The 14,852-nt window shown below is 38.6% G+C and overlaps 1 protein-coding gene across 1 annotated transcript; it reads right to left on the minus strand.

Annotated features, from left to right (window-relative positions):
• Positions 1-983: 983 nt before the first annotated feature.
• Positions 984-6,613, minus strand: LOC110931035 (protein ARABIDILLO 1). Its single transcript, XM_022174432.2, has 12 exons — positions 4,642-6,613; positions 4,412-4,570; positions 4,245-4,325; positions 4,016-4,147; positions 3,773-3,900; positions 3,599-3,686; positions 3,182-3,276; positions 2,949-3,012; positions 2,128-2,300; positions 1,822-2,031; positions 1,399-1,483; positions 984-1,325 (listed from the first exon to the last, which is right to left on the minus strand). Exons 1-12 carry the CDS (start codon positions 5,983-5,985, stop codon positions 1,149-1,151), a joined length of 2,736 nt encoding a protein of 911 aa, XP_022030124.1. The 5' UTR covers positions 5,986-6,613; the 3' UTR covers positions 984-1,148.
• Between the last annotated feature and the right edge of the window lie 8,239 nt (positions 6,614-14,852).

A 14,852-nucleotide genomic window follows, 5' to 3' on the forward strand; every position in this document is an offset into this window, starting at 1 on the left:
ACTTTCTTTCGCGGATTCAGCAGCAGCAATTCTAGAAAAAAGTTGAACATGTACAGCTGTTGGATGATGGCCATAGCATGCGCATCTCTTTTCTTGAGATTCTTCAGTTTGTTGACATCAGTTTCAGCCTTATTTACTCCTTCCTCAACCAATTCCCAGAGCTCTCTTGATTTTAAAATAGTTTTCAACCGGATACTCCAATGTTCATACCCTTCTCCCTTGAAAACAGGGATCGGAGTAGGAGCAGTGGGTAAGGTACTTGTTTGTTCAGCCATGAAGGGAAACACTCGAAGAAAAGAATTGATAAGGATCTCTCACAAGCTCTGATACCACTGTTGATATCAGAACACAATTGTAAGCTCACGAAGAACAAGTAATGAATCAATCTCAAGGCTTTTTATTGCTTTTTGTGAATACGTAAACAAGAACAAGAGCTGCACTTATATAGCCAGCATAACAACGGTAACAAACTGAAAAGCAGAAAAACTAGGACTTATTCTAACTTTAAAATAATGACGTTAATAACTAAACTGAAAGCCAAGAAATCAGGAGATCGATTCAATCTGACATGTGCCCAATCTGTCACGTGCATAACCCTGGAGTATTGAATCATTCCGTAATAGAAAATCAACCGCCGTTTGACCGTCTGTTTTCACTGGATGATATGAAGATTAGAACACAATAATCTGTCGTTTCCCACGTACACTCCAAATAATATTTGGTTTCTTAGGATTTCATCGGGATGGGGCACCGAACGGATCCGAAACTGATAACTGGCAATTCCCATGACCGGGGACCAAACTAGATATTGGTTTTTCGGTTCAAGGTGGGCAGGAAGATCAACAACCAATCATCATTCATGGCTGAAATTTATTCATGTGTATTTACATGATTTCAGAGGTAAAAATGTAATCTAATAAAACATTACGATATTAAAAAAAAAAAACCCAAAGATGCAACTATAATCTTGAAAACTAAGCCAGTTTAAGAAAAAGAGAAAAGATGAAGACTTTGAAGTACAGACAAGACTCTAAACAAACAAGACTTTGACCCACTGAGTTATGCTCCCGAATTTGTATGGAAAGAAAGAGAATATGGTCTATAACTGTTGACTTTCACACTTTCTAACTTCTTCACCTGCTACGTTTCTATGTCGAAGTATCTGTCTGTAGGTATTCCATGTTCCTGAGCACACACTTCGCAAATACCCTTGTTTCGAGTGGAGCCGATTTTGCAGCGGCTGTGACCCTAAGAACACGTGCGGCGCCCGAAGCTTGTAACAGGTTCACATGGTGGAGTGCATGCTGCCCACCCGGAGCAGTAAACTGTAAAATTTATAATCAAAATTAGTTAGAAACTAGTTTTGCTATAAATAGATGGGGAAATGGCGAGTTTGACCTGAAGAAGAGCAAATGCGGCACATAATTTGAGCTGCCGGTACTGATGACGCAACATGGATACAAACCTTCCAATTTCGGCTTGGCTGGGAATAATAACAAAACACGAGTGAAAAGACGGGCAATAGCCATAAAACAATTACATTTAAATTATATAAAATCTTATCTCAGTTTCTCTTTTTAAGTTATAACTATAGCATAAAATAAACAGCCAATATTATGTATGACTTAAAACATATTGTAAGAAATGAAATATATTATAAATGGGTTAAACGGGTCAACCTGCCAACCCAATTGGGTTGACCCATACACGACCCGTTTGGACTAAACCCATACTCTCGAATTTCGTGTTAGGTTCATGTTGTGTTTTGCGTCGTATCAGAAATTCACACCCCTACAAACAAATTAATTTGAGTAATCATACCTGCATCGCAATTGACCTACTTCTGGAATACGGGCAAATTCGGTTACTTGGGCCACCACTGCAGGAGTCGCTGATAATGCGGTAGAACAAGACATGAGTGGGTGAGCAAAACTCAACAGAGATTTTTGAATTTGTGTCATGGCTGTACATAAGATAATCCTATTTGATCTGCCATTGGTGGAACTCCCTACCGGAGCAAGTTCATCCTTTCTGTGTACAAGATAACAAAACAATATAGAAATGTTAACCACAAACGTCAACAAGAAACATATAACTTAGTTTTAACATAATTCCTTACAGATTTACCTGCCATCGTATATGTATGCCAGAGCTATAGCGGCCATGAAACGAGCCAATTTTGAAATTGATGATAAACGACTAATCAAGACAGAAATGCCCCCATCTTCCACTAGTCGCAATGCATTTTCCGGGTTGAATACTAGACTCGAAAGGGCCCCAGCAGCAATCTCGTGGACATTCTGATATTTGAGACCGATGTTTTTAGTAACTGAATAGTCAGTTGTGATAAAAAATGTGCTAATATATATCATAGTATTTTTACAAATGCACGAGGAAGTGACTAATGAAGTGTTTAGAAGTGTTTTTCAACACTGGTTAAGTGACATCATATAATTAGTTGTAATCACATGTGCTGCATAATATAGTGTTTGGTTATGCTTTTGTCATTTGAAGTTATAGTAATTAGATAATTCGTTGTTGATGTTTAAGATTTTTTTGATTATTTAAGGGGTTACCAGATAAGATCACTAAAAAGGGTGTACATTGTTAAAATTATTTTATATAAATGAAACCTTAGTTTTTCATTAACTGTAATGATATTATTTATAGATTGTTTAACAATATATTTTTAAAACAATGTGTCGTCTTTAACTCTAACGATCATCTTTTTCCCTTTGGTATAATACCAAAATAACAAAGGGGTGAAAGTATTTACAATGGATAAAATGAGAGCTAAATAAGTAACTTTAAAAATTACAAACTTAGAACATCAATTGCATTTATAGAAACTAAAAGTGAATTTCATAAAAAGTAACAGAATATCACGAAATAAACACATAAAACATCAAAAGTATTTATAGAAACTAAAAACAGAAACAGCCACTCACTTCTGATGGAGATTGTGCGAGCGCTATCAGCGCTGTTATGCCACCCTCTCGTCCAATTGCGATGCTAGTAGAATTGAAACAGAATTCAGATCATATATGATTTTTAACAGACTTTCTGTAACTTCAAGATCATACACAATTCTAAAGATCATATAGAAAGTTACATGTTTATTAATCATTTTTTTTTATACTAGTATGAGACAAAGTAAGAAAGTAATGATACATGCATGTACCTATTGGCTTCTGAAACCGAAAGTGCCCATAGAGCACCAGCTGCTCCCTCCTGAAGACGCGGAGAGGCGTATACACACGATTGTGCAAGAGCCACCTAAAATGAGACGATAAAATAACAATAATAATAACAACAACAACAATAATAATAACCGCTTAATGCAAAAGATATTAACTATCAGACTACGTCCGAGAATATTAAAAAGAAATTATTTTGTTTTGCTAGTTTAACATTTATTATTTGTGGATCCAAGTCATGTTGTAACGTAATAATAAGCTTACTCCTAGATGTCATATTCATCGAAAAGACTAAATGAATGAAGTGTAGGATTTTGCATATGATGTTCATATGACACAACTGAAGTGTGTGATAAACCAAGGTACTAGAATTTTAAGTCAAAAGATTAAAAAAGTCATACCAAGGCTACAACACCGCCAGCTAACGCAATCCGTTCTCGGTTTCTGGCATCACCCGATAAATGCCACAATGCTGTAGCTGCTTCTTGCCTGGTACAAAACAGATTAAACAAGTTTATGCAACAAGACATAATAAATAAACATCTGTTTTATTAAAGATATAATAGAAAAATGACCTGACAGCATCATGTTGAGAACGAATAAGAAGAATGAGTACATCAATAACTCTATCTTCTTGTCCGGCCATAACAATGTTAGTGTTGCTATCACCATGGCCCGTTAAATTAGCCAACGCGCGAGTCGCCTATACCATAATAACCGCAATATTAGATACGATATTTATTGACATTTCTTTGACTTTACCCGTTAATATCCCTCAAATCGTTGAAGTAATATATTATATTATATAATATCATTACCTGCTCTTGCACACCTCTATGCTTGCATGTACAAGCGAGAGTTACTACCGCACTAATACCACCAACTGCTGCAACTTCCATGCTATACTTCTCATCGGCCGCCAAATTGGCAAGCGCACCTGCCGCTCGTTCCTTAAGATCAATTATTTAATAATAATTACTTTCCATTGTACTCTTGTGTTTCCTCACTTTTAAGTTTTAACACGTGACACGAAATCAAGACACGTACCAGAACTCTATGACCACCTCTAGGCCATTTAATGATCAAGTCGACTAAAGATTTTATGGCACCAGCGTCAAAAATAGCTCCCTTTATCAAGATTATCCGTATTAGTAAGATACGAAACAGAAAGTCAAAAGTTTGAAATTTGACCAACAAATAATAAAACAAACAACCATATGCTTGTCCCCAGCAGAAAGATTCCAAAGCCCTCCAGCGGCCTCTTCAGCCACGAATCGGTTCGTAGATTTTGCTAAGCTTGCAAGAACGGTTATGCCACCCTCTCCAGCCACAGATCTTGCAAAAGCTGGATTCGTCGAAAGATTTGAAATCGCCTACAAGAAACATTTACATTATTAAATTACAATAAATACTTAATAAATCAAGAAAGCGCAAAAGATCCAACCTTTGTTGCTTCTAGTTGAAGCCCTTCGTTCAAAGATCTTGCAAGACGTAAAAGAAGCTGAACACCGCCACCTTTCCTGACAGCCTTAACTCGTCCTGCATCAACCTTTATACTTATGTCATTGACTACAGCGAAAGTTGCAAGCCCAGTGGCTGCCCATTCTTGGACATCAGCTTGAGAACTCTGCAATAAAGTGAGCAAAAGATCTGCTCCTTGATCGAGCCAAAACTGATCAAGCCCGGTTAGGTTAGCCTCAGCTATACATAAAAGTGCATGTGAAAGAATCCATTCAACCCACATCATAAGAATATCCAAATTCGCATCGTTTTTATTCGACCCACTTCTCCAATCGGAGAAAACAGCCTGCTCGCTCTTTGTGTCAGGAAACATAGACGATAGTACTTTAAAAGTGTCGTTAGAGAACCCAAGCATCATTTTACCATGAGATTTATAAACAGCGGGGTCTTCCTCTAACACCGGACAATTAAACGTGCACACAACTTTCAAACTATCTATCGACTCAACTAACCTCGTAAAGTTCTCGGGATCCACATCAGTTCTAGAAACGTCTAAACCTTCTAAATACGGAAGGTTGGTCCAGTTTTCACCAGCTGAATCCCAGTCTATATCTGTGGTCCCCGCAACAGATAGAAACCGAAGTTGCACGACATTGGCTAATGACGCCGTACTGATATTTAGACAATCGATAAACCCAATATCGTGAAGATTGGGGCAACGATCAGCTAAAGCCCTTATGGCCTGATAACTGACATCTGAGATTCCGGAAAGCCTAAGCTTTTTTAGGTTAGGGCAGTAAATGGCTATTGAATATAACCCGTCGCTTGTTATCATTTCACAGTTATCGGGCCCGAGTTGGATACTTTCAAGAAGTTTGTAATAGGTTACAATTAACGTAAGCGTTGAATCACTTAGTACCTTACAGAAATCGCCACTTAACTCTTTCAAATTGTTAGCTCGAATGCTGACTAGCGAATCAGTATTAGCAGACCCACGAAACCGAAGTTTTTGGAGATTTGAGCATCGAGAAGCTAGACACTCCATTAATTCCCCCTCACATCTATGAGCGCGAAGATCTAACGATCGCCATAAACACGATGAAGATCCAACAGATCTCCAGCTTTTGCAAGCTGATGACATATTAGCTCGATCACGATAACTCAAACGAGTAAAAACATCAATCACAGCATCATCAGGCAATCGAGTCCAATCAACAATGCCATCATCATCCAGTTTCAAACACTCTAGATTCTCCATTTCCGGTTCATCAGATAAATCCGACTCTCGGGTTTCTTTCTCACACTTTTGTCTAACACTACGAGTCATCTTATAAACACACACTCTAAACTTGAACAAAGATCACAGAAAACACCCAAAACTAGACCTCGATCAAAATCTTAACACCAATTCACAACACACAAGGGTACCCAATTATGACCATTGATCAATCTTTAACCTCAAGAACCCTACAATTGAACTAACACATGTACACAACAACAAAAGCTCAAAAACTTTAAGATTTCACACCATACGAAACATCAAAAGCACCCCACATGAAATTTCAATAACATGAAACATAAAGTTGGTGAATTTCGCAAAAGCTCAAAACTTTAAGCTGATCGATTTCACACCATCTAAAGCATCAAAAGCACCCCACATGAAATTACAATAACATGAAACAAAAAGTTGGTGAATTTCACAAAAGCTCAAAACTTTAAGCTGATATGAAGCATCAAAAGCACCCCGCATGAAATTGTAACAACATGAAACATAAAGGTGGTGAATTTCGCAAACCTGATCAAGAAATCGAATCTTTTTGCATCAAAAACTTTGATCTGCAACGCCGATCAAGAAATGAAATGCATTTTGATCAAATTCAAGATTTAAAGAAGTTAAAAATGGTGTGTTTTTTAGAGAGAGAAAGAGAGCGGTGCATAGGATGTAGAGAGAGAGAGAGAAAGAAAGGGGACAAATGTGAGTAAGGGTCGGAGGAGGTTTCAAGTATTTATAGTGTCAGTCAAAGATAAGAATGAGACACAAAAGCCCAAACCCACAAGGGGTTTTTTGTAGTTTCATCATGCAGACATTCATTGACTAGTTTTCCACCAGTCCTTCTTGTTCAATGTGAATGATTGTATTATGTACTTTTTTAGGTTTTGTTTATTAAAATGTACTTCTTTAGGTTTTGTTTAGAGTATGTAATTTCTTGTTATTGAGTATAAGGTTTTTGAAGATTTTGTTTTTGAAATTAATATTTATAGTGACGAGTTAAAATCAAAGTCGTATTTTGTTACAAGTATCGTAGAGCTTTTGTTATAATAGTTCCGTCCACATTCAGGAATTTTAACTTTTGAAAACGGAAAATTATGTAAGATAAGTAAATGGACTTAAAGTTACATTTGATGATTTGAAGAATGAAGACGTAACTGGATTAGAATGATAATTGAAGATGTTATATTCTTAAACGGAGCATTAACAAAGTGGTTTCTTTCGTTCCATCTATACAGGGAGACAAAGTTGGGCGTTGATGTAGAGAGTTATGTAGTTGAATTTGATTAAGTTATGATATGAACATCCTATTTTTGAAACATCTAGAGTTGGCGTATTTTAATATAGTAAGACTTAGATACACGTCTATCTTATGAGTGGGGAACAATTCCTCCTAATTTTGGTTGTAGGCTTCTTTAAGGTGTTTTTTCTTTGCATGTTTAACTCTCTTATTCCAAAAGTTGATGAATATTGTTGGCGGGCGGTAAAGGAGAGAACACACTTAAAATGCCTTATCAAAATTACGAAAACGCTTACAATTATACGACTAATGGAAGTTGATATGATGTGTGTCATAGATATATACTATGTAACAAGAATAAAGGATACAAAGGTAATTTAAATAAAGGATACAAAAATATACTATCATTTATTTTTGCTATTTAAATTAATGAATTATAATCAGAGTCTATCCTTTTTTTGAAAGGCAAAAAACTTCATTCATCAACCAAAAGTTTCATTACACAGATTACATAATCATATGGTTAGTAAGCTACTAAGTCAGCCACCTCATTATGATCGCCAAATAAAATTAAAACATTACATAAAATTAGATGTTCGACAATGGACACCTCCAATTATTCCATTCCATGCTCCGCCCTATTGCTCTAAATTTAACCCATAAGTGTGTTCTTGCTTGCATCTCCCAGAAAATCGCGTCTATATTAGCTCTTTTCCCACCAAAGATACTTTCGTTTCTCTCTTTCCATATCCCCCAACATGTCGCTATTATTACTACTTGTATAAATTTCTTTGTATGTGAAATTCCAAAAGATCCTTCATTGTAAAAGCAAAAAAAATTGTATTCCACAAGCGTATGAAGGATCTTTTGGAAAATCATATTCAAGGATATGAACACAAGTCTCTTGTTAAAGTGGTGGTGGAGGTATAAACATGAAAAAGAAACTTTGTGGGGGCGAACAATCATCTTAATTCACTCACACATACACTCACCTTCATACATGCCGATCAAAGAGGCTATCACGGGCACGTGGAATGACATAGCGAAAGTTGGAAAGGAACTCGACAAATACAATAAAAATCCAGCTCAATTGATGAAAGGGGTAGTAGGAAATGGAAAAGAAATACGGTTTTAGTTAGATTGGTGGGTTAGAGACAGGTGATCGACATCTTCTTTTTTTCCCCGCAAAGTTTGTATATAGATGGCCCCAATAACATTCCTTTTCTTTTTAATCCTACCATGGTTGCTTTAATATATAATGTTACTATAGACAATTTGATGTAGAATACTAACAGTAAAACGGCTAGGCTTTGGCTGGATAACTGGATCGGTGACAAGACGTGCAAAGAAAAATATTCGGAGCTCTTCAAAATTGCAACAAAAAAGCATGCTATAATTGCGGAAAGCGCTACTGTACTACAACATGAAATCCAATGGAACATAGGGTGTGATCGACCTCCGGCTACGGATGAGGAATGGGCTCAGTGGACCAGCTTAATGCAACAACTTAACAACGTAAAGATTACTACAAAAGAAGATCGGTGGCACTGGAAAACGAACAGCAGGGGTGATTTCTCGGTTGCTACAGTTAGAAATCAAATAAGCAAGATTGAAACCGCCGAAGAAGAGGAGACATGGAAGTATTGGAACCAGTGGACGCCACCAAAAGTGAATTACTTCACATGGCGAGTGTCGTTAGCTCGTATTCCGGTCAAACATGAGTTGGTAAGGAGAAGAATCCCATTAAGTAATCAATTGTGCTCAAGATGTGGATTACAGGAAGAAACAGTTGTTGGTGCACTTGTGTCTGTACTTTGTCTGTATTCGGTCACGATGTAAACGATGTCCTGTTCTTGTGTTGTAAGTTGACCAAGTCAACCATCCTCCGGTTTGAATTGGACAACAGTTGGTAAAAGTTGAAAGATGTACTATCTCGAAGGATAAGAGATCGAAGGATGATGTGGATCCTTCGATCTCATCGAAAGATATGCTTCGAATGATTAGACCTCGAAAGATGATCTTTCGAGGTCCCTGCTGATCTTTCGAGTGACTTGTCTTCGATAGATGATCCTTCGGACCATCTATCGGATCCTTCGGACTGCACATCATGAGCTGGGTATAAATACCCATGCAGCGTGTTGTGTTAGATAGTTCTGAGAGTGCACACCCGAGAGATAGAGAGACAAGTTGAGAGCTTTCTGTCCGGAACCACACACACACACTTTGAGAGTTTACAAGTTAGGTTTGTAAACATTGTGCTTGTAACCGAAACCTTCATTTGCATTAATACAAGTTGTGTTAATCGGTGAACCCTTGTGTGTTGTGTTTGTACTTGCTTAATCTCGGTTTGCCTACTAGCTTGGATTCCGCACTCGCTAGTGGGTTAGTATAACAAGGTTTGAGGTTCGTCATCCTCCGACAAAAAGGGACCTACAAGTGGTATCAGAGCTTGGCTCTTTACCTTGTTTAAAACCGGGTTTTTCAAGTTCTTGGTGTGTGTTTGAACACTTGGTTTAACACCCGTTTTTGTTGGTTTTTCTACACTTTTAAACTGGAAAACGTGTTTTAAACTTACCGGGAGTGTTCGTTAGTGGGTTGGGTAACTTAAAAATTGTTTTTAAGTATCTTTGTGTTTTCCGGCGAAAATTCCGGTTAAGGTTCCAGTGACTGGTTATAGGATAAGGTTTTCCTTTTTAGGCCATATTTTCAAAGTTGGTAGGAAAGGACATTCTGCCATACCTTTTGCCGAAAGTTGACCTTCACCAACCCATCACCTTTTCACCAACCTATCACATCAACGTCAGTTGTGTCAGAACCTCTCGAAAGATATCCTTCGACTCCGAAAGATCATCTTTCGAACAAGGAAGGCTCGAAAGATTATCATCCTTCGACCCATCCTTCGAAGTCTGAAACATATCCTTCGATAAAGGAATCTATTCGAAAGACAATGTCCGAAAGATAGGGATTTAACTCGAAAGATAAGGATCTTTCAAAGGAGAATCCTTCGAGTTCTTGAATCTTTCGACATCATTGTTCGAGATTCAACAGTAATCTTTCGAGTACTGTTGATCCTTCGAACAAGTGTTGATCTTTCGATTGTGGTCAGGTTATTGTTAACAAGCTTCTGTGATTTCAGATCTTTCGGAACAGGATCCTTCGGCCGTGATATCTTTCGGATTACTCACTTAGCATTTATTTTGCTTATCTATCATGAATCCGAGTTGGTGGAATCCGGCCCCAGATAATGGTGAATATACAAGATCAAATGTCATTCCCTCATGGTGGGGTACACCGGCTCCAGACGATGGAAAATACACGAATACAAGGTCATCTCCTTTATGGGCTGAGTCGCCGGTATCAACTTCTTCTCAAGGAAATCAATGGGCTTTGGTATCGAATCAAACTCCGAGCATTCAAAGTATTCTACTAAGCGAAAGTGAAACAGGAAGTTTGAATCGACCTCCAAAGTTGATGCATTTGAATGAATATCCAGGATGGGTTGAGAGGTTTAAAACATATGTTCTTGGTCAAAATACCGAACTGTGGATACGTTTCACCACAGATTTCGATCAAGCCATAGAGGTTGCTGCTTCAGATTCTGCTACGTTTGCTGATCTTCCAGAAGATAAAAAGAAAACGTATGATCTGGAAAAGAAGGCATATGCCATTCTCACTCAGGCGTTGAGCAAGGATATCTACCATCAGTTCGTCAGCTTCAAGACAACAAAGAAGTTGTGGGACGGATTGAAAAACAGAGGAGTGGGAAATGCAGCAACACGTCAAATGCGTCATGATCTTCTCAAGAAAGAATTTGAAGGTTTCACTTGTATGGATAAGGAGTCCTTGGGAGATATGACAAGCCGATTTTATCATCTGCTTACGGAATTGGATAATTATAGTGTAGTGACAACTCAAGCTGAAGTTGTGAAGAAGTTTGCTGATGCCTTGCCTCCTCAATGGAGTAGTTTCTTGGAAATCCTGAAGTACAACGGAGTGTTGAGAACCACTAATATCAACGAATTCGTGCAACTTTTGGAAAACAAGGATCAGGAGGAAACATTAAAGGCGAAGAGAGTTCCATTGCCACAAAATCCAGAGATGTATTGTGGAACTTCCAATTCTTCGTCTGCAAGAACCGGTTCACATGCTCCACTTCAAACAGCGTTTGTCACAAGCACAGATTGTTTTGGCAACCCAATCCAAGTTCCTGTTAAGCCACCTCCCACCACAGACATGTATGGAAATCCAATCCAACCACCTCCACCTCCTCCTGCTCAACAACAACAACGTGCATGTTATGGAGGAACATCATCTGCTGGTCAACAATCAAAGTCAAGTACAGTACAGCTCGACACGTCAAGCTTCTCTAAAATCAGTGTAGAAGTAGCTAAGGAACACATGGAGCTGCTTAACACTGTAGTGAGCGCGTACTGTGGGTTGATAGAAGGTCAGATTGGCAACATTAATCTGACACAAGAAGATTACAAGCAGATTGATAAAGAGGAGATGGACTTGATGGACATCAAGTGGGCCTTTGCTAGTGCTGTGAGAAGAGCAAAGGATTGGATGGAAAGTACTGGCAGAACCAGTTTGGAAAGTAAGCGAGACACCAAGTATGGATTCGATAAGCAAGCTGTAAAGTGCTTCAACTGTGGTGAACGGGGTCACTTTAAACGGGAATGTACAAAGCCAGCACAGCACGGGAATCAAAACCCTTTCAGAAACCAAGGCAACCGGCAGAACAGAAACAATGATCGTACCATGGTACCCGTCAACAACCAAACCAACCGAGCACTTGCGGTTCAGGTAGATGAAGGTTGTGACTGGTCAATCCAGTTGGGTGGTGATGCTCCCGATGGAACAGCATGTTTTGCTCAGATTGTGAAGGAGCTAGTTCACACCAGTGGTGGAGAATCTTCTGCCAGTGGTGGTGAATCGTCTGAAGATGAAGACTCTTCTGGGTACAGTAGAAGTGTTGATGAAGAATCATCCAATTCTGGTGATGATCATGTGGGTGAGACATCGAATGGAGCAATCGATGCAGATATTGATGAACTCTTGGAGGAAGCTGCAGCAGAAACTCAAAGAAGATCTATTCTGGTGGATCAAGCTGCTTATACTTCGTCTTCTCTCCATTCAGCCTTTATGGCTAATGTCGACGGTTCATCAAGTCAGGTATGTGTCGATGAACCCACTGCTGTTAATTGTGATGAATGTGCTAGGTTGCATGCTAGATGTGCTGAAATGGAGAAAAATATGTCTGAGTTGCAAGGCAAACATGATGCTTTACAAGCTAGTTTGTTTGACTTGCAAGACAAACATACTACTGTGAATGAGAATTTGAGTGACTTGCAAAGTAAGCATGACGCTTTGCAAGAAAAGTATGATGTGACTTTCCTCCACAATCAGAAATTGACTGTGGACCTTTCCAAATGCACAGAAGCCAATATGTTTTATGAAAACCATGAAAAAGAATTTAAGTCAGTAATTGAAACATTAAAGAAAGATAAAACTGAACTGACTAAAATGGTTTCAAGAAAACAAACTGATATTAATTTGTATATATCTCGCCTTGAGATTATGCAAAAAGAGATGGCTTGTGTGAAAACCGAAAGTGATGCGATCCAACTCAAGCTAGACAGTTATTTGAGCTCTAGCTATGTGTTAGATCACATCATTGATGTTCAGAAGGAAAAGAGGGATGTCACATGCATAGGCTACAAGAAGTGTCCACCACCAGTGAGACATAATTATGACGCCATGCCTGATGAAGAGGACAGGGTATTCTTTGAACCTTCTGTGCCTCTAGATGTTAAGGAGTTTGCTGCAGGACTCGGATACCAAAGGGAAGTATCCTCAGATTCAGATGTGTCAGCAGATACATTTGTGAGTGCTGAACAGAATCAAGATCCTCCAGTTGTGATTGAGGATGCTGATTCGTCTGATGATGAATCTGATGATACTGTCCCAGCAAAGTCTGATGCGGTAGCCAAAAATGAGGACATACCTCTTGAGAATCACATTTTATGTGATCCCCCTGTACAATCCGCTAAGACTGTTGCAACTGAGTCCTCATCTGCTGAAGAGCCGGAGAGTGTGAATTTGCTGTACACTCTAGTTGGTGATGATAAAATTTACTCAGACAAAGATTTTCCCATTAAGAATGTTAATCAATCCTTAATCTGTAAAGTCTTTGAGAATTCGACGAGTAAGTTCTTGGGAAAGGCAGGACCTAAAGTTACAGTTACACAGTGTCCTCCTATTCCAAAGGCTGAAATTCGTAAACAATTTGGCAACAAGAAATTACCAACAGTGCCAAAACAGCAAAATCACACCAAGCCCAAAGGAAAATCACCGGCTCCAGTCCAAAAGAAGCCGAATCAAAAGAAGAAGAAAAATGTTAACTTTGTGAAATCGACGGGAACAGACAAAATTGAAAAGTTTGAAAATCAATCTAACTTAGATTTTGTCAAGAAAACTATTGTCGAGAAAAGAAATGAACCAAGCAGTTCAAAGCCTAGTACCTCGGGTTCACAAAGTTCAACATCATCGGCTAAGCGATCACATGATACTTCGGGGTTTGTAGAACGAAGATCATGTTTTGAATGTGGAACCATTGGACATATTATTCGTAATTGTCCATATCTTCATAAGCAAAAGGAAAAGGTTGATGATCCCCGTGGCAAGACTGACCGTAAGCCATCTGTTTCCACAAAACAAGATCCCCGACTTGTAAAAGAAAGGGAAAAGAAACAGAAACGCCAACAGGTCAAGAAGATTGAAAAAGCAATTAAAACTGATGTGGTTCAAAAACAATCTGTTGTTGTAAAACCAGAAAATTCCAAAACTTCAAACAATCAAGAAGTTAAAATTTTAAAGAAAGACACTGGTAAAACAAAACAGACATGGAAACCTAAATCGGTTACTGAATCAGGGGGACCATCACAATTCACCAACCATCAAAGACAAGAAGTTATTGTCATTGATGAAAATGGAAGACCCAAGACCACAATGGCTTGGGTCCCCATCTCCAACTAATTCATTTGAGTTCATGTGCAGGGTGCTTCAGGAGGAACTATCAGTAGTCATTGGATTGTTGATAGTGGGGCATCCAGGCACATGACAGGCGACATGAAGCTTCTCTACGACGTTAAATCTATTAGAGGAGGTTATGTTGCTTTTGCTGGAGATAAAGGTGGATATATAACGGGTGAAGGAATGATATCTAACGGGATTGTCAGCTTTGACAAGATCAATTTTGTGCAACAACTTGATCACAATCTTCTTAGTGTTTCTCAAATCTGTGACAAGCAGTTCTCAGTACACTTTGATGCTAATGGATGTTATGTGCTGAAACCCGGCTTCAAAATTCCAAAAGAATGGATTCTCTTGTCGGCTCCAAGGATAAATGATCTGTACGTTCTTGACATGAGCCAGGCTATTACTACGTCTGCACAAGCAACATGTTTCGTTTCTAAAGCCACAGAAAAAGACACTATCTCTTGGCACAGACGAATGGGTCACATTCACTTACGAAAAATGAATCACTTGGTTTCAAATGAATTGGTGAATGGTGTTCCTCTCAAAAATTTCCATCTTCAAGACGTCTGTGTTTCGTGCCAGAAAGGAAAGCAAACAAAGAAGAAGCACCCTACAAAGAAGATCAACACGGTGGCAGTTCCTC

The sequence above is a fragment of the Helianthus annuus genome, chromosome 3, assembly GCF_002127325.2.
Source record: "Helianthus annuus cultivar XRQ/B chromosome 3, HanXRQr2.0-SUNRISE, whole genome shotgun sequence".
NCBI classification, from domain to species: Eukaryota; Viridiplantae; Streptophyta; class Magnoliopsida; order Asterales; family Asteraceae; genus Helianthus; species Helianthus annuus.